This window comes from Hoplias malabaricus, chromosome 9 (genome assembly GCF_029633855.1).
Source record: "Hoplias malabaricus isolate fHopMal1 chromosome 9, fHopMal1.hap1, whole genome shotgun sequence".
Taxonomy (NCBI): domain Eukaryota; kingdom Metazoa; phylum Chordata; class Actinopteri; order Characiformes; family Erythrinidae; genus Hoplias; species Hoplias malabaricus.
In genome coordinates, this window is record NC_089808.1 from 3,523,047 (window position 1) to 3,550,136 (window position 27,090).

At 44.2% G+C, this 27,090-nt stretch overlaps 1 protein-coding gene across 1 annotated transcript in view; it reads left to right on the forward strand.

Moving 5' to 3' along the window:
• dnah2 (dynein, axonemal, heavy chain 2) overlaps positions 1–27,090 on the forward strand; it is a 208,028-nt gene that overhangs the window by 25,269 nt on the left and 155,669 nt on the right. The window contains exons 10-15 of the mRNA XM_066680491.1: positions 15,637–15,724; positions 19,490–19,695; positions 20,775–20,904; positions 21,514–21,696; positions 25,936–26,150; positions 26,470–26,616. Of these exons, the coding sequence (XP_066536588.1) occupies positions 15,637–15,724; positions 19,490–19,695; positions 20,775–20,904; positions 21,514–21,696; positions 25,936–26,150; positions 26,470–26,616 (969 nt within the window). The remainder of the gene's footprint in view (positions 1–15,636; positions 15,725–19,489; positions 19,696–20,774; positions 20,905–21,513; positions 21,697–25,935; positions 26,151–26,469; positions 26,617–27,090) is intronic.

A 27,090-nucleotide genomic window follows, 5' to 3' on the forward strand; every position in this document is an offset into this window, starting at 1 on the left:
CTACCCTTTATTCTCGGTTTCCCCTTTTTAGGCTTCTATTATTTACTGCATGCCGTCCTCTTTCTTTCTCAGCCTTACAGTCCTTTCCTTTCCCTTCATTTTGTACCTTGGCTAGGCCCACTTAACCTGCCCTCTGGCTTCTGCCACTCGGCACAATGCCCCGCTCTCTAAGAATGGAACTGATACCACCTTGCAGAGAAATCAGAGTGCCAAAGTCTGGTCATGATTGCAACCTCCTGCCAAAAGAACAGCACTTTGCCGTGCAATGACAGAGTATTTACTTCAAAGTGATAGAGAGTGACTGCCGAATGACAGGGCCTTGCTGTCGTAGCATCCATTTGAGAGGAGCTCATAGTGCTGTCTTGTGGAGTTCTTTATTGCGATTTAGTTTAGGCTGACGTTTCTCTCCTTTGTGTGCTAAAGCTCAGCAATAATGACTTGTCACTTTTGATACTGAATGTGCTGACAATGTCTGAAAGTGTATCAGTGGGAATTTTGGCACTAGCACTAGCCTTATATTATTTAAGAATTCTATACGCTGGGATATTTTTCTCTAAAAAATATAGGTAAATAACCATGCTGATTCGTTAGTTCTGATGCATTGGCAGTCTGTCACTGTGCATCCACACTGCGGTCTGTTTATAGCTGGATAGTGGCTCAGGATATTTGTTGTGCCGGCTTTATCCTCCCACACATTGGAATTGGAATGAAGCAAAGAGTGCAGTTTTTTATTTTATTTTAAACCATATAGAAATTGGAGCGTATTTCAGGGTAACTACCCATTAGAGTTCTTAATTTTTTCTTTGGCTAATTGGCTATTCATACACGGTGTTTCTAACAAATTGATAGGTCTAAAATTGATTCTTTTGCTACCTGCTGTCTTTCAATATAGTGCCAGTAGCTGTAAAGAAAAGAAAATTATTTTAGCTATAAAATCTTTATCATACAAACATCACTGATATTGCCGTAATGGTTGAGGCATTGAGGTATGTGGGATCAAATTATTTATCCTTCTTATTAGAAGTCATTGAGAATAATTTGGACTAAAAAAAATGGCAAAATATATTACAGTTATAGAGGGCGGCACAGTGGTCTGTGTCTGCGTGGGTTTCCTCCGGGTGACTGTCTGTGAGGAGTGTGGTGTGTTCTCCCTGTGTCTGCGTGGGTTTCCTCCGGGTGACTGTCTGTGAGGAGTGTGGTGTGTTCTCCCTGTGTCTGCATGGGTTTCCTCCGGGTGACTGTCTGTGAGGAGTGTGGTGTGTTCTCCCTGTGTCTGCGTGGGTTTCCTCCGGGTGACTGTCTGTGAGGAGTGTGGTGTGTTCTCCCTGTGTCTGCGTGGGTTTCCTCCGGGTGCTCCAGTTTCCTCCCACAGTCCAAAAACACGTTGGTAGGTGGATTGGAGACTCAAAAGTGTCCGTAGGTGTGAGTGTGTGTTGCTCTGTGAAGGACTGGCGCCCCCTCCAGGGTGTATTCCCGCCTTGCACCCAATGATTCCAGGTAGGCTCTGGAGATGTTTAGGTCTTTTATGGGCAGAAAAACATAGAAATAAAACAAAAATCCCTAGATAGCAGTTCATGTTTTGCCTAAATGTGGCATATCTGTGGTTCTCTTATGACCTTGAATGACAGCGTTGATTTAGGGTGATTCCAGCTGCCTCAGCTGTGCCTCAGCCACAGGTCGACCTTACATGGGCCAGATCTCAGGTGTGTTTTGGAACATTTCGGTCTGGCCTACACAACATGTGTCGTAACCCAAGTCAAGCCCGGCTCATTACAGCTGGTCCACTTTCCAACCCACACAACATTTGCCAATGCCATAAATGAGATGAAAATGCCAAAATGGTTTAGTAGCATGTGTGCTCAGTTATTAGTTTGTGTTTGTAACAGTTGATCACAGAAAATGAGCTAAGGCCATTGAGATTCAGGTAGAAATGAAAATAACTTGTACCACATTTCTTCTTGTAAAAGCTAGAAACGGGTCAATTTGACCCAAATACCATGCAAGGGTTAAGAAGCAAAGATAAGCTCCTAACATTCATTCATTCATTATCTGTAACCCTTATCCAGTTCAGGGTTGCGGTGGGTCCAGAGCCTACCTGGAATCATTGGGCGCAAGGCGGGAATACACCCTGGAGGGGGCGCCAGTCCTTCACAGGGCAACACACACACACACACACACACATTCACTCACACCTACGGACACTTTGGAGTCGCCAATCCTCCTACCAACGTGTGTTTTTAGCTCCTAACATGCTTCTGCTTATTGAATACATTTGGAGTTTGGGGGAAATGTTAATTTGAATTTTTTTTTTCTGAACTGCGTATATCTAGAAAAAACACTTCAAAATAGAGGGGATGGCATTTGACCTTGGAGTTAGACAATGTCATACTACATTCAAAACATACTGCTAAAGCCACTTTGGCATCTTTCAAGGCCAACGTGTAGAATGCTTTTGACTGACCAAGGTTCTCCTGCCCTGAACCCCATTGAACATTTCGCCCACCAAAGACAAGATTGAAGGCAAAATGCCCTGAAAAATGCAAGGACTGAAAATTACAGGCCAAACAGAGTCTCATCATGGAAGAGACGGGGCATCTGAGAATGGCTTTAAGTCAAAGACTTCAACAACGTTTGCAAGGGATTTGAGATGAAGTTCTAAATAATTTAGTTATGATTATGTTGATTTTTACAATTACAGCCCAATGGTTCCCTGAAATTTTATTAGCATTAGCATTGGTATCATGTCCCGTTCATATCTAGATATATTTTGGGCTGGTTCCATTTTTAATTTTTACTGAAATGTCACCAGTGTGACCAAACTGAATTTTACTTTCCTGTGTGAAAAGCACATCAACAAGTATGTCAACATTCCACTTTACTTGTGATAGCTTTTGTCACCCTGTTATCATACAGATCAACAAGCTTGGCTTTGCTGCTTTTATTGGCTCAGAGAACAAGAAAGCACTTGGTTTGGGGATGATGAGTATCCTCCATATTGACTAATTTATTTGGGTTTATCCTCTTACATGCTAGACACACTCAGGAGACACTTTTGATTAGTGTGATTACGCGTAGCATTTTATCAGCAGTTTAATATACTACAGTATTATCCCTGAGAGTAATGTACCAACGTACCATCAAAATGACTGATGCAATCCCCCGGGCAGATGCTGCATTATGGTCACAATCAAAGCCCCCAAAATCAGGCATCAGATGATCACTGTAATCTTTCAATATTGACCATGAAACAATGGGCAGTAAAGAATAGGATCGTCTACTCCAAGGTCTCACAGTACAGATCACTGTGTGTATATCACATTGAATGACTCACGTCCTAGCTTTTAGAACAGATGAATAAATCATAATGAGTTTACTGTTATACCCCTGATAAATAACATGCTTGTCACAAACATCAAAGAATGTATTTTAGAAGTACAGGGGTTGGACAATGAAAGTGAAACACCTGTCATTGTAGTGTGGGAGGTTTCATGGCTAAATTGGAGCAGCCTGGTGGACAATCTTCATTAACTCCACACTGCACCAGTAAGACCATGTGCATCCAATGGTTCAAACACTGTGTCCTGAAGGCGGTGCCGTGTATCAGGACGACAACGCACCAATACACACAGCGAGACTGGAGAAAGACTGGTTTGATGAACATGAAAGTGAAGTTGAACAGTCACCAGATCTAAATATTATTGAGCCACTTTGGGGTGTTTTGGAGGAGCGAGTCAGGAAACGTTTTCCTCCACCAGCATCACGTAGAGACCTGGCCACTATCCTGCAAGAAGAATGGCTTCAAATCCCTCTGACCACTGTGCAGGACTTGTGTATGTCATTCCCAAGACCAACTGACGCTGTATCGGCCGCAAAAGGAGGCCCTACACCGTACTAATACATTACTGTGGTCTAAAACCAGGTGTTTCACTTTCATTGTCCAACCCCTGTAGATTATAGGGAAAAATGGCTTCTCCATAGCTGAAGTAGTTTTAATGAAACTTACAGTAGAACATACACTGTCGCAGATGCATGTAACTAATGTAATAAAGGAAACAGTCTGTCCTACACTGAGAATTTAATTTATCCTCCAAGCTGTAAAGCAGACAGTGAACTCAATCCTACATATGTTGGGTGATGGATAGTGGGCATTAAGGATCTTGAATTCGAGGAATAATGGGCTGTCAGTTGGCTCTGCCACAGGTTAAAGTCTAGGTCCCTATTCAGAAAGAAGGTGCATGTTCAGCCAAGCTGCCACTTGTGGGTTTGTAGATCTGGGGTCTAAGCTGATGTGAGGGTGGCTGTTGACTGGTGAGTCAGGAGGGTGCTGAATAGTGTTTAATTATAGCAGGGTGCAATTGCTGCATTTGAGATCGGGCCTGCTGCTCTTCTCAGTAGCAGTCCAGCGGGCCTACAGCTTCAATCCTACACAGGGGCAACCAACCCCATCCACCCAATTACAGCCAGTGCTTAGTTCCAGCCTAGAAGCCTGGACAGGGCACTGCTTGCGCTGGGATGACATTCTGACAGGGGCCACACTCTCTCAATACACTTCTTATGAGACTTCAGCTGGCACAAATATATTGCTCTTTGAAAAGTTCGGTTTCCAGTAGTTAAACGTCAGAAAGACTTCAGCGAAAGAACAATATGAAATTCACTGTTAATGATTCTAATATGATGCTACTGGGGCGGCACGGTGGCGCAGCAGGTAGGTGTCGCAGTCGCACAGCTCCAGGGGCCTGGAGGTTGTGGGTTTGATTCCCGCTCCGGGTGACTGTCTGTGAGGAGTGTGGTGTGTTCTCCCTGTGTCTGTGTGGGTTTTCCACCGGGTGACTGTCTTTGAGGAGTGTGGTGTGTTCTCTCTGTGTCGGCGTGGGTTTCCTCTGGGTGACTGTCTGTGAGGAGTGTAGTGTGTTCTCTCTGTGTCTGCGTGGGTTTCCTCCGGGTGACTGTCTTTGAGGAGTGTGGTGTGTTCTCTCTGTGTCGGTGTGGGTTTCCTCCGGGTGACTGTCTGTGAGGAGTGTGGTGTGTTCTCTCTGTGTCTGCGTGGGTTTCCTCCGGGTGACTCTCAGTGAGGAGTGTGGTGTGTTCTCTCTGTGTCGGCGTGGGTTTCCTCCGGGTGACTGTCTGTGAGGAGTGTGGTGTGTTCTCTCTGTGTCGGCGTGGGTTTCCTCCGGGTGACTGTGAGGAGTGTGGTGTGTTCTCTCTGTGTCGGCGTGGGTTTCCTCCGGGTGACTGTCTGTGAGGAGTGTGGTGTGTTCTCTCTGTGTCGGCGTGGGTTTCCTCCGGGTGACTGTCTGTGAGGAGTGTGGTGTGTTCTCTCTGTGTCTGCGTGGGTTTCCTCCGGGTGACTGTGAGGAGTGTAGTGTGTTCTCTCTGTGTCGGCGTGGGTTTCCTCCGGGTGCTCCGGTTTCCTCCCACAGTCCAAAAACACACGTTGGTAGGTGAATTGCAGACTCAAAAGTGTCCGTAAGTATGAGTGTGTGAGTGAATGTGTGTGTGTGTGTCTGCGTTGCCCTGTGAAGGACTGGCGCCCCCTCCAGGGTGTATTCCTACCATTTCACTTATTCAGTGAAATCATGCTAATATTTTGACACTTCATCACTTTATTGACACTATTTTTTTACACATAACCACACCATGTCTTACAGTAAATTTCTATTTTAAATTTAAACTTAAAATAGTGCTTCAAGGAGACATTTTCTGTGCTTTGAGATATATTGGCTGTGAAAGTGAGGTGCCTGGGCAAAGGTGACAGCTCTATAAATTGATAAAGCTCAGTCTAAACAAGGCTAAGTACAGAGCAGAGAAACACCTTGTTCAGTTCTCTTTTAGATATGACAGAAAGGCTGTCACACCTGAACACACACGCAAACACACACACAGTTCATATCTCAGCCTTGCAAAGTTCAGTGGCAGGGCATTGTGTGAGTGGGGTGGGCTGGGGAGATAAACGCAGGACCCTGTTTTAGCTGTTATTTGCTGCTGTGGGTATGTTGTATGTGTGTTAGTATGTAGGATAGAGTGATTCCTTGCTGAAAGTTGAGTGTGTGTTTGAATGTCAGCAGGCTTTATCCTCTTGTTCATTGATTCATTCAATCATTATCTGTAACCCTTATCCAGTTCAGGGTCGCGGTGGGTCCAGAGCCTACCTGGAATCATTTGGCACAAGGCGGGAATACACCCTGGAGGGGGCGCCAGTCCTTCACAGGGCAACACACACTCACATTCACACCTACGGACACTTTTGAGTCGCCAATCCACCTACCAACGTGTGTTTTTGGACTGTTGGAGGAAACTGGAGCACCTGGAGGAAACCCACGCGGACACGGGGAGAACACACCACACTCCTCACAGACAGTCACCCGGAGGAAACCCACACAGACACAGAGAGAACACACACCACACTCCTCACAGACAGTCACCCGGAGGAAACCCACACAGACACAGAGAGAACACACACCACACTCCTCACAGACAGTCACCCGGAGGAAACCCACGCAGACACAGGGAGAACACACCACACTTATGAGTAAGGTGATGGTATATATGCAACATAGATAACAGAAAATACTGGGTGAAAGTATGTAATAATATTTAAACACACCTTAAAAGCATTAATAATGGGATTAAGAAAAATATTTTGTAAATTCCTTACGTTAGTGGCCTCAGGGCTGAAGTCATGAATTACTAAAAGCAATAAATCTATTCTGATGAACCTCATTTTGTGCATTTTGTACAGAGCTACCTCGTTTTTACCCCGTTTATCTTCTGAGAGTCTTGTCAGAAAAAGCTCACAGACAAACACACGCTCCTCCTTTTATTTATTTACTTCTTACATTTTTAGTCACTTCAGGCTATAATGAATATAATATTCATTTTTACAGGTGTTTTGATTAGTGTAATCAATTTAAATTAATAGATCATATACACTGAATCGTTATTTTTGATTCTCTGCTTCTTGCAGGTTTTCTTCTCTTCCTGTTCAAGGTTAAATTTCTAATCTTTATTTAAACAGAACCAATTAAAGTTGTGTTTGTGTTCATTTGTTTGCTGCATGTCCCCATGTGAAAGCAGTAGGTCTATAAACCTGTTGTGGTAGAGGATAAGGCTTTCAGTGTGTTACTTTTTTATAATAATGAAGTTCTGTTTTTATATGAAACAGACACAGACACATAATAAAACTGATCTTAAAACTGAAAGAATAAAATATTTTTTGGGTCAGTTATTAGAGAAAACCACCAGTTAAAAATCTGCATAATGAACCTTAAAACATTGTTTAAAAAAACAGGTCATAATTGCTTAATGTAAAATGCTCAGTCAGTGTTGTTAACAGTAGCGGTGAGTCCAACCTGACATCTGAAGAGTTTAATGCCTCTAAAAGCCACAGAAAGCAATTACATGAATCGGTTAGGAATATGTGGCCTGCTTTGTTTGACCAGCTTTTGACATGTTTTAGACTCAAATATATTTGTATAAATCCATTAATGGCAGAGTCGTACAGGTAGTGTTTAAGGAAGAATATTACATAAGTTAGCTATTAAACATTACCAACGTTTCATTAAAAAAAACAGGTGTGATTTGAAGGGACATCACTTCCTTGCACCACTGTTTGAACAAAATCAATCTGTAATCTCCTCTAAAATTCAGCATTTTATACCCACTTGCGAATTTATTTATACCGGCGTTCTTATTAATTACTTGTTTAATGTTCACTTAGGGTGGCATGGTGGTGTCGCAGTCACACAGCTCCAGGGAACTGGAGGTTGTGGGTTCGATTCCCGCTCCGAGTGACTGTCTGTGAGGAGTGTGGTGTGTTCTCCCTGTGTCCGTGTGGGTTTCCTCCGGGTGACTGTCTGTGAGGAGTGTGGTGTGTTCTCCCTGTGTCTGTGTGGGTTTCCTCCGGGTGACTGTCTGTGAGGAGTGTGGTGTGTTCTCCCTGTGTCCGTGTGGGTTTCCTCCGGATGACTGTCTGTGAGGAGTGTGGTGTGTTCTCACTGTGTCTGCATGGGTTTCCTCTAGGTGACTGTCTGTGAGGAGTGTGGTGTGTTCTCCCTGTATCTGCGTGGGTTTCCTCTGGGTGACTGTCTGTGAGGAGTGTGGTGTGTTCTCCCTGTGTCTGCGTGGGTTTCCTCTGGGTGACTGTCTGTGAGGAGTGTGGTGTGTTCTCCCTGTATCTGCGTGGGTTTCCTCTGGGTGACTGTCTGTGAGGAGTGTGGTGTGTTCCCCCTGTGTCTGCATGGGTTTCCTCTGGGCGACTGTCTGTGAGGAGTGTGGTGTGTTCTCCCTGTGTCTGTGTGGGTTTCCTCCGGGTGACTGTCTGTGAGGAGTGTGGTGTGTTCTCCCTGTGTCTGCGTGGGTTTCCTCCGGGTGACTGTCTGTGAGGAGTGTGGTGTGTTCTCCTTGTGTCTGCGTGGGTTTCCTCTGGGCGACTGTCTGTGAGGAGTGTGGTGTGTTCTCCCTGTGTCTGCGTGGGTTTCCTCCGGGTGACTGTCTGTGAGGAGTGTGGTGTGTTCTCTCTGTGTCCGCGTGGGTCCAAAAACACACGTTGGTAGGTGGATTGGTGACTCAAAAGTGTCCGTAGCTTTGAGTGTGTGAATGAATGTGTGTGTGTTGCCCTGTGAAGGACTGGCGCCCCCTCCAGGGTGTATTCTTGCCTTGCGCCCAATGATTCCAGGTAGGCTCTGGACCCACGGCGACCCTGAACTGGTACAGTTGTGTTGCTGGATTGTTTAAGTACTGCAGTGTCACTAATAAAAAAACATCCAGACAATATTGTTCTATGCCAAAAAACTGAAAACTGATGCCTCCTCCTGTAGCGTTGGAGGTTGTATTTTTTTTTTTACAAGGGAGATGGGTTTTGATGGGACAGTTGGCTGACAGAGTTTAAAAACTCCAGTAACACTGCTGCAAACTACACAACACACTACAAAACACACAACTGTGTCACTTCAATACTTCACCAAAATAACACCTACTTAAACTCTGCATAAATATCAGTGGTTTCTGATCATATGGAAAGTGTAGATAAAAAGTATGCGTGGCCAATGAATGTGTGTTAGTAGTGGCAACTCTGGAAACATGCAGCTTACAAACAGACCAGCATGTGTGTAAGTCTGTGTTCTGAAAAACATGTGCACTGTGAAAGCTGTTTTAATGCCTCATGCTGTTAGTGTCAGTGTGCTATTACCGACACAAGCACAAAGAACAGAAAAACCCCAACAAATCAACCACCACCTTCAGCTCTTGAAGCAATAAGGCAGGTGCAGAGTGCCTAAGTGTGGAATTCCCACCACAGAGCTCTGTGCAAAATGCATTAAGACAGAATATCGATCAAAGCAGGGCCTCAGTGAGATCAGCAGGGATAGCCATGAATCAAAAGGTTGCATGTGTGTGTTTTTCCCTCTCTCCGTGTTTTCTCTGTGGTGGAAGTTCGTGGGTCTTGTGTGTAAGCAGAGATCACTTTATTTGGTCTGTTCTACTCCCAGCGGCTCAGTCGATAAGGGATGCGTGTCTGTGTGTGTCAGGTTGTTTGTGCATGTACATGTCCGTGAAAGGGTATATGTATGTGTGTGTGTGTGTGTGTGTGTGTGTGTGTGTGTGTGTGTGTGTGTATTCTTGACCATGGCATTCTGACACATGATTAATAGGGTGTTAGCTGCAGCTCACCTTCTATCCTCTGTCCTCTTGGTGGCCTCTCTCTCTCTCTCTCTCTCTCTCTCTCTCATTACTTTATAACCTTTCTGTCTCCTGTGTCTCTTTTGATTTTCCTCTCCTTTCTCACAGCTGTTTTAATCGTTTTATTTTCCACTGTTCTTGCTAGTCTTTTTCCTTTTCTGTGTACTTTCTTTTTTCTTTTACTTGATTTTTTTTCTCTTCCCCACTCTGCTCCCATTTTCATTCCGTTTCTGTCATTCACTTGTGTCGTCTTCTCCCTCATATTTCTCTCTCCCACCCTCTATTTCTCTTTCAGTCCTTTCCTGTTTCTAAATCTGCTTTCTCATACATAGGCCTTTTCTGTATCTCTCCTTCTTTTATTCTATTTTCTTACTCCTATCTTTTCTTTTCTTTCCTTTCTTTGTGCCTTATTTTACCGATTTCTAGCTGTCTGTTCTCTCTCTCTCTCTCCCTCTGCCTGTTCTCTCTCTCTCTCTCCCTCTGCCTGTTCTCTCTCTCTCTCTCTCGCTCTTTTGATCTCTCTCTGTGTCTCTCTCTCTCTCTCGCTCTCTGTCTCTGTCTCTCTCTCTCTTTCTCTCTCTCTCTCTCTCTCACTTTGTCTCTCTCTCTCTCTCACTCTCTGTCTCTCTCTCTCTCTCTCTCTCTCTCTCTGTCTCACTCTCTGTCTGTTCTCTCTGTCTCTCTGTCTGTCTCTTACTCTCTGTCTCTCAGTCTCTCTCTCTCTCTCTCGGTCTGTTCTCTCTTTCTCTCTGTCTCTCTCTCTGTCTGTTCTCTCTGTCTCTCTCTCTGTCTGTTCTCTCTCACTCTCTGTTTCTCTGTCTGTTCTCTCTTTCTCTCTCTCTTTTTCTCTCTCTCTCACTCTGTCTCTCTCTCTCTCTCACTTTGTCTCTCTCTCTCTCTCACTCTCTGTCTCTCTCTCTCTCTCTGTCTCTCTCTCTGTCTGTTCTCTCTTTCTCTCTCTCACTCTCTGTCTCTCTGTCTCTCTCTCTCTCTCTCTTTCTCTCTCTCTCTCTGTCTCACTCTCTCTCTCTCTCTCTCTCTCTCTCTCTCTCTCTCTCTCTCTCTCTCTCTCTCCCTCATCCAATTATAGAGCCTATCATGTTAGATTTCCCAGACATTGCCTTTAAAAGGTTGCTGAGAAAAGAGCATGGTAGGGATCTGTGGAAGTCTTAATGAAGTTTAACCCTCTCCTTGGGACTCTGGCTCTGCTTTAGCTAATGATTGACTGAATCTGAACCTTTGGAGGATTTCTACAGCAAGCATGACCTCATAAAATATCACTAAAGGTTGTTATCATTGCCATGGTACCAGCCACATCACCTAATTGCTTATTGCCCTCGGGCTTTGAGAAATAACTCTCTGAATTGTGTGTTTATTTAATTGTTTTGTGTGTGCGCATGTTTGTGCCTTGTGTTTTGTTTATGTGGGTAACATATTGTAAAATCCCTGTACTTTTCCAGAAGGAATCAGGGTAGAAGCAATATTTTAAAGGGGCTATTTTTGCCCTCACTGAGATTCAGGGGCATTTTAGTCACAAGTGGGAGTGCATTGTGAAATATTCAAAATAGTATTTGAACTTGATCAGAATATTAACTAGCAACTTAATCTCAAACTGCATAAAATTTACAAATTAAGCAGTCTATAAATGCCCTTTTCTATTAATTGGGGTGGTGTGAAGGCTCTTGGATTGAGAAGTTCTCAGCAGTTCATTTTATTTACCAATTAAAATGTTCACAGTGTCATGTCAAGATCAAAGAGTGGAGCAATATAGGAATGTTTTTCGTAATGGTAGTCACTCATGTTGATTTTTGCGGGGGTTTTATGTCGTAGCGGTACATAATTTCATTTTACCCTTTCTCTCTGGTTGTTCCTGACTCTTGCAGGTGTATTTGCATTAATGTGTACAGGCCCCTCTTCATGTATTTCATCTCCAAATAATATCATTTATTTATTTAAAAAATATAACGAATTTAGTAATACATTCATTTGTTTTTTCTGTAACCGCTTCATTCTGTTCAGGATTGCGGTGTGTCCAGAGCCTACCTGGAATTCCAGTGCAACACAGGAACGCACCCTGGACAGAGCGCAAGTCCAACACAGGGCATCACACACACACACACATTTAGTCACTCACATCTATGGACACTTTTGAATATCCAGAAATTCTACAGGCATCTACAGGAGTGAGGAGTGTGGTGTGTTCTCCCTGTGTCTGCGTGGGTTTCCTCCGGGTGCTCCGGTTTCCTCCCACAGTCCAAAAACACACGTTGATAGGTGGATTGGCGACTCAAAAGTGTCCGTAGGTGTGAGTGTGTGAGTGAAGTGAAGGACTGGCGCCCCCTCCAGGGTGTATTCCCGTCTTGCGCCCAATGATTCCAGGTAGGCTCTGGACCCACCGCGACCCTGAACTGGATAAGGGTGTTACAGACAATGAATAAATGATCCAAATAGTGTTCTCCCTGTCTGTGTGTTTCCTCTAATGTTTGGGTTTCCTCTCATGATTCAAAAACACATGTTGGTAGGTGGACTGCGAGAAATTGCAGCTGTTTTGAGTGTATGAGTGAATGGGTGCATGCATGATGTCCAGGATTTGGCCTTGTGCCTTCTGCCTTGCTCCCAGTGGGTCCGGGTAGGCTTGGTACGAATAAAGCAGTGGAAAAAAGCAGTTATAGAAAATAAATAAAAGAATCAATGAATAAATGATCCAAATAATTTCAAAGCCAGTGATACTGAGGTCTAAGCTTAGTTGTGGCCAGTCCATTGTTCTGAGAATGCTAGCAGCTTCTTTGTTTGAAGAATCTTCTTTGTGTATCCTTTTAAAACATTTGAACCAAATATAATATTAACCTCTTTCTGTCTCACTCTCTTTTTTTCTGAGGTGAAATTTTCTGTGCCCTTCTGGGTCAGTAAGGAAGATGGGTTCTAAAGTTGCATGTGAGTCACTGTAATCGAGTTTCATCGTGGCTCGCGTGATGCTGTAACTCACTCAAAGGGACGCGACCTCAGAGCAAGGGAGAACCGAATAGAATAAACACAAACATGGCTTATCGTCTGTAATCACCAGCACGGCCGAGACATGACATTCACCTCCGTGTCCTCCCATGTGTTTGGACAGTACATTCATCACCGGAGCGCTTCACACAGCACTACCTCCGGTCTTATTGGATCATCTCTCTCTCACTCTCAGCTGCAACCTCATTTCTACCCAACCTTGCACCCCCTTTTTCTTTCTAGTCCACTTCTCCTCCTCCTTTTTGTTTTAGAGGTCCGGAATTAACAGAATCATTCATTCTTGTTACATCTCTCACTCTCTGCACAGTCTCTCCACCGCTCTAGCCTTGTGCGGCAGACATATGGCACGGTTCATTGTTGCTCTTCTTGCAGGTGACTCAATAAGCTTGCCTTAATTAACTTGTAAATTGGATGAATTTACACTTTGCCCTGTGCCAAAACACTTTTTACTGGCCCATTTATCCCCCCAGGTTAAGGGCACAGCCATCATGCTGACCGCTATTTACAGCAGAAATTAAGTCTTACTGTATATTGCTTTGCTGCTGAGGCCAGCTCAATAACGCAGGCTGGCTCATGATTAAAAAAAACTAGAAAAAAATAGGAAAGTAGAAAAAGTGTGAGATATGGCATGCATCCTGGGAGCTCTGCATCACTAAATGATTCAGAGAGACTGATTACTGGTGCCTATCTAGCAGCAATCCTCTTTTGATGTGTTTTTGAAGCACATTCATTTATTTCTGTTTTTCAATTTCAGCTCTCACACTGTGGAATATTATCTCTGCATGGTAATCATATGCTGGAAATCTGAATTTTCTAGTAATCTTAGGCAACAAATTTTTTTCCCCCATTTAATAATACATATTACAATTCCTCTGATTTTTCTAAACACGGCCTGCCAGTGAACGTAAAAGAAAGCCGCGTTTTATAACATAAAGATGGCCCCTCCCTTTCGCCTGAGAGCTAAAACGTATGCATGTCTATTGTTCCTTTCGCACATGAAAGGAATAACGGCAAATCGCTGGGAAACGCATCATTCAAAATGATGAATGTTGTGCTGCATCTCAACATCAGCTTCTAATCAGAGTGTGTGCCGGAATAAAGCTGTCCAAGCTTCAAAGAGCTCTCTTTTGAACTGCGGTGTGAGAAAGAGAAATGGCCAGTTGCAGGGTTTGGTTCCGTACAAGCACTCCTTTCTCACTTTTCCCATAATCCTCTAACCCCTGCCCTCCATGGAGGCCCTGCTCCCCCTGAGACACATGACTGAGAGCCTCACAATTCATCTACGGTACGACATGTCTGCCTCCCACAGACGACCTTTTTCATTTCTGTGTCTCACTCTCATTCGTCCTCTCTTTCGGTTTCGTATTCACATCATGGAATTATCATATTTCAAATATTGTCAATATAACATGTAAGAAATTTGTTAAAAGCCCAGGACATGCACGCACATACGGTCATAGACGTCTTATAGTAAGAATATTGTGCTTCATTTAGTAGTAACATTCGTTATAGCGCAGTGAGTGGAGTGCCCCCTGCTGACACTGTTATTTCTCTGAGACGGTCTGAATGACTTTTTGAAGTGTATTTACACTAAAAGTGTCTGAGAATCTGTTTTTAAAGGGATATCATAAATCTGAGCCATATTTTAGAACATATCCTGCATTAATGTGACTAATATAATTTTAAAATCTGTGTAGGAGTTCTGATATGAAGTTGTTGATATGAAGTTTTATTAGAAAACTGTCAGAAGAGATTGAGTTTAGAGATCTTGAAGCTGAGATCTTGCTTGTCAGTATATGCACGCCTTCAAAAAAAATTAAAACATGTTAAATCATTGGTACTGGGGCAGGTAGTTTCACTGTCACACAGCTCCAGGGACCTAGAGGTTGTGGGTTCGATTCCCGCTCCAGGTGACTGTCTGTGAGGAGTGTGGTGTGTTCTCCCTGTGTCTGCGTGGGTTTCCTCTGGGTGACTGTCTGTGAGGAGTGTGGTGTGTTCTCCCTGTGTCTGTGTGGGTTTCCTCCGGGTGACTGTCTGTGAGGAGTGTGGTGTGTTCTCCCTGTGTCTGCGTGGGTTTCCTCCAGGTGACTGTCTGTGAGGAGTGTGGTGTGTTCTCTCTGTGTTTGTGTGGGTTTCCTCCGGGTGACTGTCTGTGAGGAGTGTGGTGTGTTCTCCCCGTATCAGTCCAAAAACACACGTTGGTAGGTGGATTGGTGACTCAAAAGTGTCTGTAGGTGATTTTTAGTACGTAACGTATATAGAAATATTACAGGGAATTTTGAGAGAAGCTGATCATATGGTTCAGATGAGTTTGATTTTGAAATAAACTCTTTTTACTGCATTCATTGCTAGGTCACAGTTGGTGAATGCACTAGTGTTTGGTCCAAACCAGTCATAACACGAATAATGTAGCACCCAGACTGTGCTTTCCTGAAAATGGTCTTTCTTTCTGAACATTGTAATCCTTGTTTGGCCAAATTTTTTCCACCAGTTTGTGTGTGTGTGTGGCCCAAGCCTCCTATTGTTTTGTGAAACAGCCCTGCTAAATGCCCTGCTCTCATTCTGCTTCGCTTTCTATCTTCCACCACCCGCCACAGCCCAGCTAAAGGTGTTTGTCTCCTCTGTGGTGAGGATTACCTTTCCATCAGGAAAAGAATGAAGTGTGAAAAGCAATCTGAGAAACGCCACCCTTGCTGATATAGAACTTTGGCGGATGCAATTATGCCAATGACAGATCATTTTTGACCTTATCCTTCACTGCTGCGGATAGGAGTTGTGCTGTTCCTGTTGTTTGGTTTTTGTATTGTGTACACGGGAAAGCATGCCTTGCAAGGAGCGATGGCACGGCAGAGTTAACCAGATTTTTCCTACAGTCACTTACTTGTGTCACAGAGAGGGTGATGTCTGCGCTCACTCCCCTATTCCTCCACATTGTGCCTTCATTTTCAGGTGTTCCTCAGTGGGCTGGGTGCTTGACCAGACCAGCATCTTTGCTTTGGTGGATGCCTTCATGCAGAGATGTAAAGATCTGTTAGAGGTGAGCAAATATGTGAAATTTAAAGCAAGGTCACATGTAAACAACTTATATTTCACAAAACTTTAAGTTTCCTGAGTCACAGTCTTATACTTTCATCCTTTCATATAAGATCTCGAGGTCTGTCTATTTGCAGGAATCCATGGAAACCTTCAAATTTTGAAGTATTTTAACTGCTATTCTATTTGAATCTACGTCAAGTTGTACGTAAGCAAAGAGTTGTATATTATAAAGCAATGCACAAATATATTTGAATAGAAACTCTGTACCAGAAACTTATAGATGACATAACATTTTTTAAATAAAAAAGCAAAATGGCATTCAATTCAAATAAACTAAAATGGCAGGCATATGTTCCATTTGTAACATGACATTTTCCAAAGTAGTGGAACTTGTAAGCCAGAAGTCTAGTTTTATCTTCTATACACTGTGTGACTTCTGTCGGAGATACTATTTGTTCAAAGTTAACTGCTCATGACACTTGTAACTCATGCTTGATGAGTGTTCAAAATGAAACCATTGCCACTTAGGTTAAGGCTCCTTATGCAAGTGAAACATTTGCTTCATAAATTGTTCTACAGGGTGGGCCATTTATATGGATACACCTTAATAAAATGGGAATGGTTGGTGATATTAACTTCCTGTTTGTGGCACATTAGTGTATGGGAGGGGGGAAACTTTTCAAGATGGGTGGTGACTGACCATGGCGGCCATTTTGAAGTCGGCCATTTTGGATCCAACTTTTGTTTTTCAATTTTCGACTTATAAAATGTGTTCAAAGTGCTGCCCATTGTGTTGGATTGTCAATGCAACCCTCTTCTCCCACTCTTCACACACTGATAGCAACACCGCAGGAGAAATGCTAGCACAGGCTTCCAGTATCCGTAGTTTCAGGTGCTGCACGTCTTGAGGGTATGGTGTGGTGTATGGGGTACAAAGATAGTGAGGCCATTCTTCATCAACGGAAACCTCAAGGCCACTGGATCTGCGAAATTACTACATGATGATGTGTTTTCCTCTTTATGCACTGAAGCTGACACGTTCCCTGAGTTTTTCCAGCAAGATGGTGCACCACCACATTATGGGTGTCAGGTCCGAGCATTCCTAGAGGAAGAGTTTCCTGGAAAGTGGATTGGTCGTAGTGGGCCAGTTGAATGGTCCCCAAGGGCTCCCGATCTGACCCCCTTAGACTTTTATCTTTGGGGTCATCTGAAGGCAACACAATGGGCAGCACTTTGAAGACATTTTATAAGTGGTCAGAAACTTGTAAATAACTCATGAAAGAATAAAGTTACATTAAAACCAAGCACACCATTGTTTTTCTTGTGAAATTCCCAATAAGTTTGATGTGTCACATTCCCATTGAAAAAACAAAAGTTGGATCCAAAATGGCCGACTTCAAATTGGCTGCCATGGTCAGTCACCACCCATCTTGAAAAGTTTCCCCCCTCACATATACTAATGTGCCACAAACAGGAAGTTAATATCACCAACCATTCCCATTTTATTAAGGTGTATCCATAGAAATGGCCCACCCTGTAGTATCTTTCATTTATCCGATGTTATCCGATGCTTATGCATGTGTTATGTTTGTAGCCTTGCCAACCGATTAACTGTGTTGATATATGGGCTATTATATTAATGCATATGATTGCAGATTATTGTACCTTGCAAGTAAATGTAGGAAATATGTTGATGTTTAAGTGTATTATAGAATTGAAGTAAAGTCAGTATATGCTGACAAACCTGTGCTCTGACTATCACCAGCAGTTTCAGAGATGGCAGTGTAAACTGAATACGAGTTACAGCTTCATCCGTGTTGTATGAGAAAACCAAAACTAATTGTGATGACTGTATATGCGAAAGTCCTCATCTGACCAGTAGGTAAAAGGAATGCTAATTCACCAGCTCATTAGTTCATTACACTGGTCAATGAGAGGAGCCACAAATAATTATGAAGCTGTTAACACAGTTACATTTTGTTTTCAGCTGGTGAATCACAACCGCATGTAATCCCAGTCTCATACACACATACACTCTTCATAAAGGTTCTCTCATTCTCATGATCGAATATTATAACTGCAGAATGTTATTAATATTGTTAAGTGGTGTTAAAAGGACCTTCCATGTGTATATTTAATTGTAATTAATTGATTAAGCATGACTGAAGGGTTTTTCATGGATGTAATGCAGTTAAAACCTAAATCAATAAAGTAAATCATTATATATCAATAACTTAAAGATGCACGGTGTCAGTGAAGGACAACTCCCCAAAATATTTATGCTTCATTGATGTATGTGCTTTGCTATAAGCACTTGGCTAATGATCATAATGCACTACATGAACGTTGGTGTTTAACAGCACTAATTACTGGGCTAGTCCGTGAGTAATGAACAGTTGACATCAAAATGACCAGAATCTTCTATTTAAATGCCTTTTATTGATCTTATGCGCTAGACTATCTTGTGCTTTCCAGAGGAATAGCACAGACCGAGAAAAACCTTTATACAGGCTGATCTGTGAGTATGAAACAACATAATAATGGGCAATATCTGACATCAGGCACAGCTTATACAGATGTTGGAATACATTCATTCATTCATTCATTATCTGTAACCCTCATCCAATTCAGGGTCGCGGTGGGTCCAGAGCCTACCTGGAATCATTGGGCGCAAGGCGGGATTACACCCTGGAGGGGGTGCCAGTCCTTCACAGGGCAACAAAGACACACACACACACATTCACTCACACCTACGGATATTTTGAGTCTCCAATTCACCTACCAACGTGTGTTTTTGGACTGTGGGAGGAAACTGGAGCACCCGGAGGAAACCCACACAGACACAGAGAGAACACACCACACTCCTCAGACAGTCACCCGGAGAAAACCCACGCAGACACAGGGAGAACACACCAACTCCTCACAGACAGTCACTCGGAGGGAACCCACGAAGACACTGAGAGAACACACCACACTCCTCACAGACAGTCACCCGGAGGAAACCCACGCAGACACAGGGAGAACACACCACACTCCTCACAGACAGTCACCTGGAGGAAACCCACGCAGACACAGGGAGAACACACCACACTCCTCACAGACAGTCACCCGGAGAAAACCCACGCAGACACAGAGAGAACACACCACACTCCTAACAGACAGTCACCCGGAGGAAACCCACGCAGACACAGGGAGAACACACCACACTCCTCAGACAGTCACCCGGAGAAAACCCACGCAGACACAGGGAGAACACACCACACTCCTAACAGACAGTCACCCGGAGGAAACCCACGCAGACACAGGGAGAACACACCACACTCCTCACAGACAGTCACCCGAAGGAAACCCACGCAGACACAGGGAGAACACACCACACTCCTCACAGACAGTCACCCGGAGCGGGAATCAAACCCACAACCTCCAGGTCCCTGGAGCTGTGTGACTGCAACACTACCTGCTGCGCCAAATTTGTCAGTTTCACAAAATCACAACTAAGAAAGTGTTGAAAAAAACGCAAAATGGCTGACAGTGAAAACTATTCACCAGTGTTCTCCATACAGTGCAGTCTTGTGGACTGTTATGTCTCTTTGTAGTATCTTTGTACCTTTCCCAGTCCTTTTGATGCCTCTCATGCCATAGACTCCAGGTCTGAGGCACTGAATCTTACATTTTAGATATAACATTGTACATTTCCATCTGTCTCCCCTTTTATCTCTCTCTCTCTCTCTCTCTCTCTATACCTACCTCTACTTCTCTCTGTGAGGTGTGTGAATGTCAGCAGCAGTTTGCCCGTCGTAAGGAAGGCGAGCAGATGCCATTGCCATGCTTTGCAGGGCGCCAGGGGGCAGAGATCACCAGGAGCCTGCTGGAGATTGAGGCCACCTTCGACAAGAGCCTGCAGATCTTACGCTCAGTGCGCAAGGGCATTCTAGATGTCAAAAACACCTCCTGGCATGATGACTACAACAGGTAGGACGTGTGTGTGTGTTGAATGGGGCTGTTTGTCTGTTTTTGTGGTAAATTGCCGCTGTGAGCTGTGTGTTTGTATTTGTCTGGCTTGTTAACCTGTTGGCCTGTTAAGGGCCTGTTTCCTTATCTTGAAAGCCTTCCTATGCATTTTCCATTACTTTGAATCTACGCAAAGGTTTGCATTTATATTATAAAAATGCCTATATTCGGCCATTAACAATGCATGTCCAATTATGTGTGTAACCCGCTGGCAGTGGATTATCACGTTTGTATGTGTGTGTGTGGGTGTATGCCTGTTTATGTGCTTAGGGAAGTCAGAATGTGTGTAGATGACTGGTTTTGCAGTGGAGGGCAGAGCAGCATTGCTCCCTGTGGGTCTTACGTGCCCTGTTTGTCATTCAGAACTGTTTGTGACAGCAGGCAATTTGGCTGCTCATCTGAATATCATCATGAACAGTGGACAGAGCTTGTAGATGTGGGTGCATATGTATGTAGGGGACTGTGTGTGTGTGTGCTTTGAGGGTCTGGATAGGCTGCCGGCCCCCAGGGATTGCTGCTCCTGGCACCGTCCGACCTCTGGAAAGCGATCGGGTGTGTTTGTGTGTGATGGACAAGATGATGGATTGGGGTCGGGGGAGGTCATAGGGTTGGGATGTTGTTGCCAAGACAAACAGCTGTGCTTGTGTCTGGGGCAGGTGTTTCATAGTGCAGCAGCATATTGAGAGCAGCCAAATCAATACCAGGCTGCAATAAAGGCTGTGTGTGTAGGGTGTTTATCTCTGGTCTTTGTTTGATGATTTTGAACAGGATTTGCCGAATTTGTTTGTAGTACATACTGTCAAGTTCTGCCCGCCTCAGCTCCTTTTCTTTATGCTGCCCTTGGATTATTGAGACTCTGTTTCTCGCTCTGAATGGATGACACAGCCTGTTCTTCTTTTCCAAGAAGGTCCACATGCCATGCAGTCCTGGTTTGTTTCTTGTTGTTTAGTTTATCCTCCAGACCCCCACGTGCTGTAGACTCCATGACCTCTTGATTTGTTTGTGTGTGTGTGTGTGTGTGTGTGTGTGTGTGTGAAAAGGTTCCGGGCAGGAGTGAAGGACCTTGAGGTGATGATGCAGAATTTGATCACCACAGCTTTTGAAACGGTCAATTCAGTGGAGGAAGGGGTCCAGCTGCTCGACGTCTTCCAGCATCTGTCCGCTCGAGAGGTCTCGTCTCTTCTTTTTCTGTTATATTTAAAGAGAGAGAGAGAGAAAGAGAGAGAGAGAGAGAGAATATGGGAGCTAGGTGCTCCTGGACTTTTGTGTAGTACAATCACCTTCACACACCTCTTTCTCTCACCCACATGCATTCAGCTGCACTGACTATGCTGTAAACACATTAGTCCCTAAATCAGAGCATTCAATTCCTTCACCTTTTGCTGAGAATATAAAGGATCCTTTAGTTTGTGGTATTTTGATATGATCAAGCAATGAACAGTGTGCTTTTTCTTAAGAGACCACACAGACGCTCCTGTTCTCTTACATCAGCTTTTTGTCTGCTTAGCTCTTGTTCTCTCAGATCCTTTCAGCTATAGAGCATTCGGAGCAGGTGCTAATGCTCCCCCCAACACACACACCCACACACACACACACTCAGCCTTCATTGGAGGGCTGGGCTCTTTGTTATCTTCAGCATATGTCATTAAGATCAATTTACCTCAGCCTAAGGTAATTATCACGGTTTAACTTGCTCTCAATTTTTTTGTCCCTCTGCCGTTATCCGTCTCCCCTCTGTGTACTTGTATTTCTGCCTGTCTCTTTCTGTCTTACTCTCAGGCTATTAAGAGGACCATAGATAGAAAGACGGTGGATGTGTACACTCTGTTCAGTAAGGAGCTGTATCTAGTGAATAAGGAGCTGAGCCAGAAGGTGTTTCACACTCCTGCACACATGCCCCAGAATGCCGGGCAGGCTCACTGGGCCCGAGCTCTCCGTCGTCGCATAGAGAGACCGATGGAGGTGTGTGTTTGTGTGTCCTTGTGTATGTTTGTTCTTATTCTAGTCTTTACAATAGTGCTACGATTACACAAATTACATGTGTGCAAAAGATGTCCCCAACAGCACTGAACCCTACTTCTATATAATAAGCTATTTTGATTCCCATTATAAAATATTGGACACCATTCATTCATTATCTGTTACCGCTTATCCAGTTCAGGGTCGCGGTGAGTCCAGAGCCTACCTGGGCGCAAGGCGGGAATACACCCTGGAGGGGGCGCCAATCCTTCACCACACACACTCACACCTACGGACACTTTTGAGTCGCCAATCCACCTACCAGCATGTGTTTTTGGACTGTGGGAGGAAACCGGAGCACCCGGAGGAAACCCACGCAGACACAGGGAGAACACACCACACTCCTCACAGACAGTCACCCGGAGGAAACCCACGCAGACACAGGGAGAACACACCACACTCCTCACAGACAGTCACCCGGAGGAAACCCACGCAGACACAGGGAGAACACACCACACTCCTCACAGACAGTCACCTGGAGAAAACCCACGCAGACACAGAGAGAACACACCACACTCCTCACAGACAGTCACCCGGAGGAAACCCACGCAGACACAGGGAGAACACACCACACTCCTCACAGACAGTCACCTGGAGAAAACCCACGCAGACACAGGGAGAACACACCACACTCCTCACAGACAGTCACCCGGAGGAAACCCACGCAGACACAGGGAGAACACACCACACTCCTCACAGACAGTCACCCGGAGGAAACCCACGCAGACACAGGGAGAACACACCACACTCCTCACAGACAGTCACCCGGAGCGAACCCACAACCTCCAGGTCCCTGTGACACTACCTGTTGCACCACCGTGCCGCCCCATATCGGACACCAACAATTTGTGAACTATTTCTGGTGTATATTGGTAACCCCCACCAATTACTACTTTCATCTCTTTTAATGATGCCCCTAAAATCAGGACACTCATGCTAATTGTGTCCATTTGTGGGGCGACTGGATTACTGTTAGTACTGAGGGATGTTATGTATTATGCGTTATTTTTCTGTGTTACAATATTAGCTGTAATTTTCACTCAAATAATATAGGCCAAGGTTTTTTTTGTTTTTTTCCATTGGTTATTTAACAGTTCACAGATGAATTGCTCCACTTTGTTGTAGTTATGGTAACGCCCTGCTGACAACTAGAACATTGTAGGCACCTAGAGTTTAATGCACATTGTCAAGTTCCTGTTTTTTTGTTATATTTGTTTTAGATTTCCTATAACATATCAAAGTCAAATCAGATTTATTCGGAAGACAACAGTGTCATATGTGTAAATATTTGTGACAAGAGTTGTGACAGTGCTACCTTGGGAATAACACTAAACTCCACACATTTTCTCCTCTTTTTTGTGATGTCAGTTCTTATCAGCACTGAAATATTTCTGCTGTTTAAAACACCTGAGGCAAAAAATTGTGATTTCCACAACAGTTTGCAACACCAGCGAGAAAACCTAGATCTTGAACTTGAAGAAAAATATTATTCATTCTTTCATTTATTGTCTGTAACCCTTATCCAGTTCAGTGTCGCAGTGGGTCCAGAGCCTACCTGGAATCATTGGGCGCAAGGCAGGAATACAACCTGGAGGGGGCGCCAGTCCCTCACAGGGCAACACACACACACACACACACACATTCACTCACACACTCACACCTATGGACAATTTTGAGTCGCCAATCCACCTACCAACGTGTGTTTTTGGACTGTGGGAGGAAACCGGAACACCCGGAGGAAACCCACGCAGACACAGGGAGAACACACCACACTCCTCACAGACAGTCACCCGGAGCGGGAATCGAACCCACAACCTCCAGGCCCCTGGTACCTGCTGCGCCACCGTGCCGCCAAGAAGAATATTACTTCATTTTTATTATTATTTTTAATATATATATAAATGGTATATTAGCCTCCTCCAGGGTGTGTTCCCGCCTTGTGCCCAGTGATTGCGGGTAGGCTCCGGACTCACCGCGACCCTGAGCTCGATAAGGGTTACAGACAATGAATGAATGAATGAATGAAACAGACAGCAGTGTCTCCTGGAAGTTTGGGGGGAAAAGTGTACATATGTGCAAGTGTCTGAAGCTGGGTTTTGAAGTTTTCCGGTCCCAGGGCTGTGTCAGCTACTACAAAGCGTAGTGTGACTCTTGGAAACAACTGACTGAGAGTGATTTAGAATGGAGCTGTGGAAGCAGGTGGATCAATCAGTCACCGACTCAAAGCACATCTGAAGAATCGCTTTATGGCCGTTTATTTCAGTCTTAAATGTCAGGTCTTTGAAGAAGTGCATCAGAGAGCTGAGCGTGGATGTGCCATTACACCGCAGAAGCCCTGTGTATAGACAATAAGGAGAGTACAGGCGCTTATTAGCAGGGCTGTGTCCAGTGTGTGCGCAGACTCCATCAGCCCAGCTCTGTAGGGCTTTAGGTACAAATGAATTCGATTACTGCCTATCCCCTCCACTGGTCTGAGACCGGCCTGTGTCACCGTGCAGCTTAACTGTGCTGAAAGGTCCTGGGAGGTGTGAGCTGCTGGACTCAGCAGGGTCCATGGCCAGGCTGTTGGGGGAGAGGCAGAGGGCAGTGGGAGCGGCTCTGAAGCTGGAGCTCAGCCAGACACCTTTCAGCCTCACTGGCCCTAACGCTATTAAACCCAGCTGCTCTGCTACACCTCCTCATCCGCCCACATGAAGCCGCCCTACTTCTTTACCTCTCTCATGCTCTCCCCCTCTCCTCACCCCGCCAGGTCTCTCTCTCTCTCTCTCTTCCTGTTACTAACTCTTTTTCTTTCTTTCTTTCTTTCTCTCTCTCTTCCGCATCTCACTTTTTCCTCCTATTTGCCTGAGCCTCATGATGTGTCCTTCTCGCTTTACCTCTCTCTCTCTTTACCTCTCTCTCTCTCTCTTTTCCTCTTACTAACTCTTTTTCTTTCTTTCTTTCTTTCTTTCTTTCTCTCTCTCTCTCTTTCTCTCTGTCCCGTTCTCTCTCTTCCGCATCTCACTTTTTCTCCTATTTGCCTGAGCCTCATGATGTGTCCTTCTCGCTTTACCCCTCTTCTCCCTCTACCTCTCTCATGCTCTCCCACTCTCCTTACCCCCAGTTTCTCTCTCTCTTCCTGTTACTAACTCTTTTTCTTTCTTTCTCTTTCTCTCTTTTTCCCTCTCTCTCTTCCTGTTACTAACTCTTTTTCTTTCTTTCTTTCTTTCTTTTTCTCTCTCTCTTTTTCCCTCTCTCTCTGTTACTCTTTGTTTCTTTCTTTCTTTCTTTCTTTCTTTCATTCTCTTTCTCTCTCTCTCTCTTTTTCCCTCTCTCTCTCTCTCTCTCTCTCTCCCCCGTCTCACTTTTTCCTCCTGTTTGCCTGAGCCTCTTGCTGTGTCCTTCCCTCTTTACCCCTCTTCTCCCTCTACCTCTCTGGCTCTCCACTGTGTTTAAATTCAGTTTTCCGCCTTCATTTAGAACACAGTTAGGACCAGGAGAGGGCCTTAATTGTACACAGATTTGATTTGCTTGCATTTTCTGCACATTACAGATGGCAGAAAAAAAAATCCCCTTTAGAAACAAATAGAAGGCAGGATTCAAAGATTAATGTCAACCGTATGAGGAGTGCAGTCTGGGCAATTTCTAAACCTCATGCAGTTTACAAGCTTAGCGTGTGTGTTTGGGTGAGGTGAAGTGAAGTGCGTTTACATGTGTGGATTAGTGTGCATAATGTTTTTGATTTAGTTGTGTGATGGTGTGTTTTAGATTGTGTTTGGGGCCTCGGATGTCTTTTGTCTTTCTGAGTTTCCTGAACAAATGTTACATGTTTGTAAACTTGTTCATTTTGATTCGTTGACTGATGTGTTTAATTCTCTCATCTGTGTGTGTGTGTGTGTTTATAGACTGAACGTTTTTAATGGTACAGGAGTTTGAGACCGGCCTGCAGAAGATACCCCACATTATGTCTTTACAGAGCAACTAACCATCAGCAAACATCCTGTTTTGTTGTTGTGGTTTCCCCCCAATGTGCTTTTACACAGATTTACTTTAAGGATTATTATATCTGTTTCAGTCTTAAATTCAGTCTCAGTGTTATATAAAGACATATATATGCGCATACTATGTGTATAATTTATATACAATCGTGTGTGTGTGTGTGTGTGTGTGTGTGTGTGTATGTATGTTCCTTAAACTATTTAGGTCCTGCAGCGTGCCCACTTCATGCCTCAGATTGGCAGTGGTGAGGAAGTGCGCGTGGCGCATGAACAGTTGGTGCAGACGCTGGACGAGCTGATCAGGCGGATGTTCAGTGCGTGGAGCCAGAGTCTGGACCGGCAGAGCTTAAAAAAACTCGAGCAGAATCTCTTGATTCGCTGCAAAGAAAAACCAGGCATGCTGGACATCAACTTCGACAAGTATGTGCCTCCACATACTTATGCACACACAGACTCAGTTGGAGGCAGCCTCCATCATGTCTGTATAGCTGGAAGCAGTTAGAGCTTGCATATAAAAAGCCAAATTCCTCTTTGGTTCAGCTGTTCTGGACAATGACAATTTTGTCTCGGATTTGGGGCTTAATTAGAGAGTTATGGCTTTAGACATCATCAGCTGCGGTTCATGTTACGTTCACTTTCCTCTTGCACAAACACTCACTCGCTAACCTAAACACAAACACACACGCATTGGGCCCGGGTTCATTTGTATGAGGCTGACAGGTTTGTGTGACTTGTGCAGGAACCTGCTGAAGATGTTTAATGAGATTCATTACTGGGAGCGGCTGCAGTTCGAGATTCCTCACTATGTGTCTGAAATTTACCAACGCAGAGAGAACCTACGAACCATGAGGGAGAACGTCCTGCTGGTGGTTAGAGACTACAACAGGTCTGCACATGTCTCTACACTTTAGTATACACACTGGGGTGAGAAGAGCCAGTGGGCGAGTGGACCCTCTCCGATCATGCACTTTCACGGTCATGTGACCTTACATTTTTGGACCACCCATGTAACCCAACAAACTAGAATTGTAGCGTATCAGATATAAATATATTTACACAGTCAGTTAGCTACATTTTAGCCTGAATAGGTAAGCTAGCTAGTTTAATTCCAAAATGGTGGTTATAAGCCAAAATGCGCATCCTTGATAAATGGAACGTTAAAGAGTCATTTGTGCTGGTATTTTAATTGTTACGTTTTTTTTTTTTTCTGCATTTGGTATTCATCAACGCCAGTGTTAATTTGGGCCGCACTTTCTGATTTCATTTTAGACTTAGTCTTTTGACTAATATGGTTTTTTTTAGTTTCAATGACTTTTTTATAGGGTTTTATTGAACTTTAGTTTGTTTAAAACTTTAACGA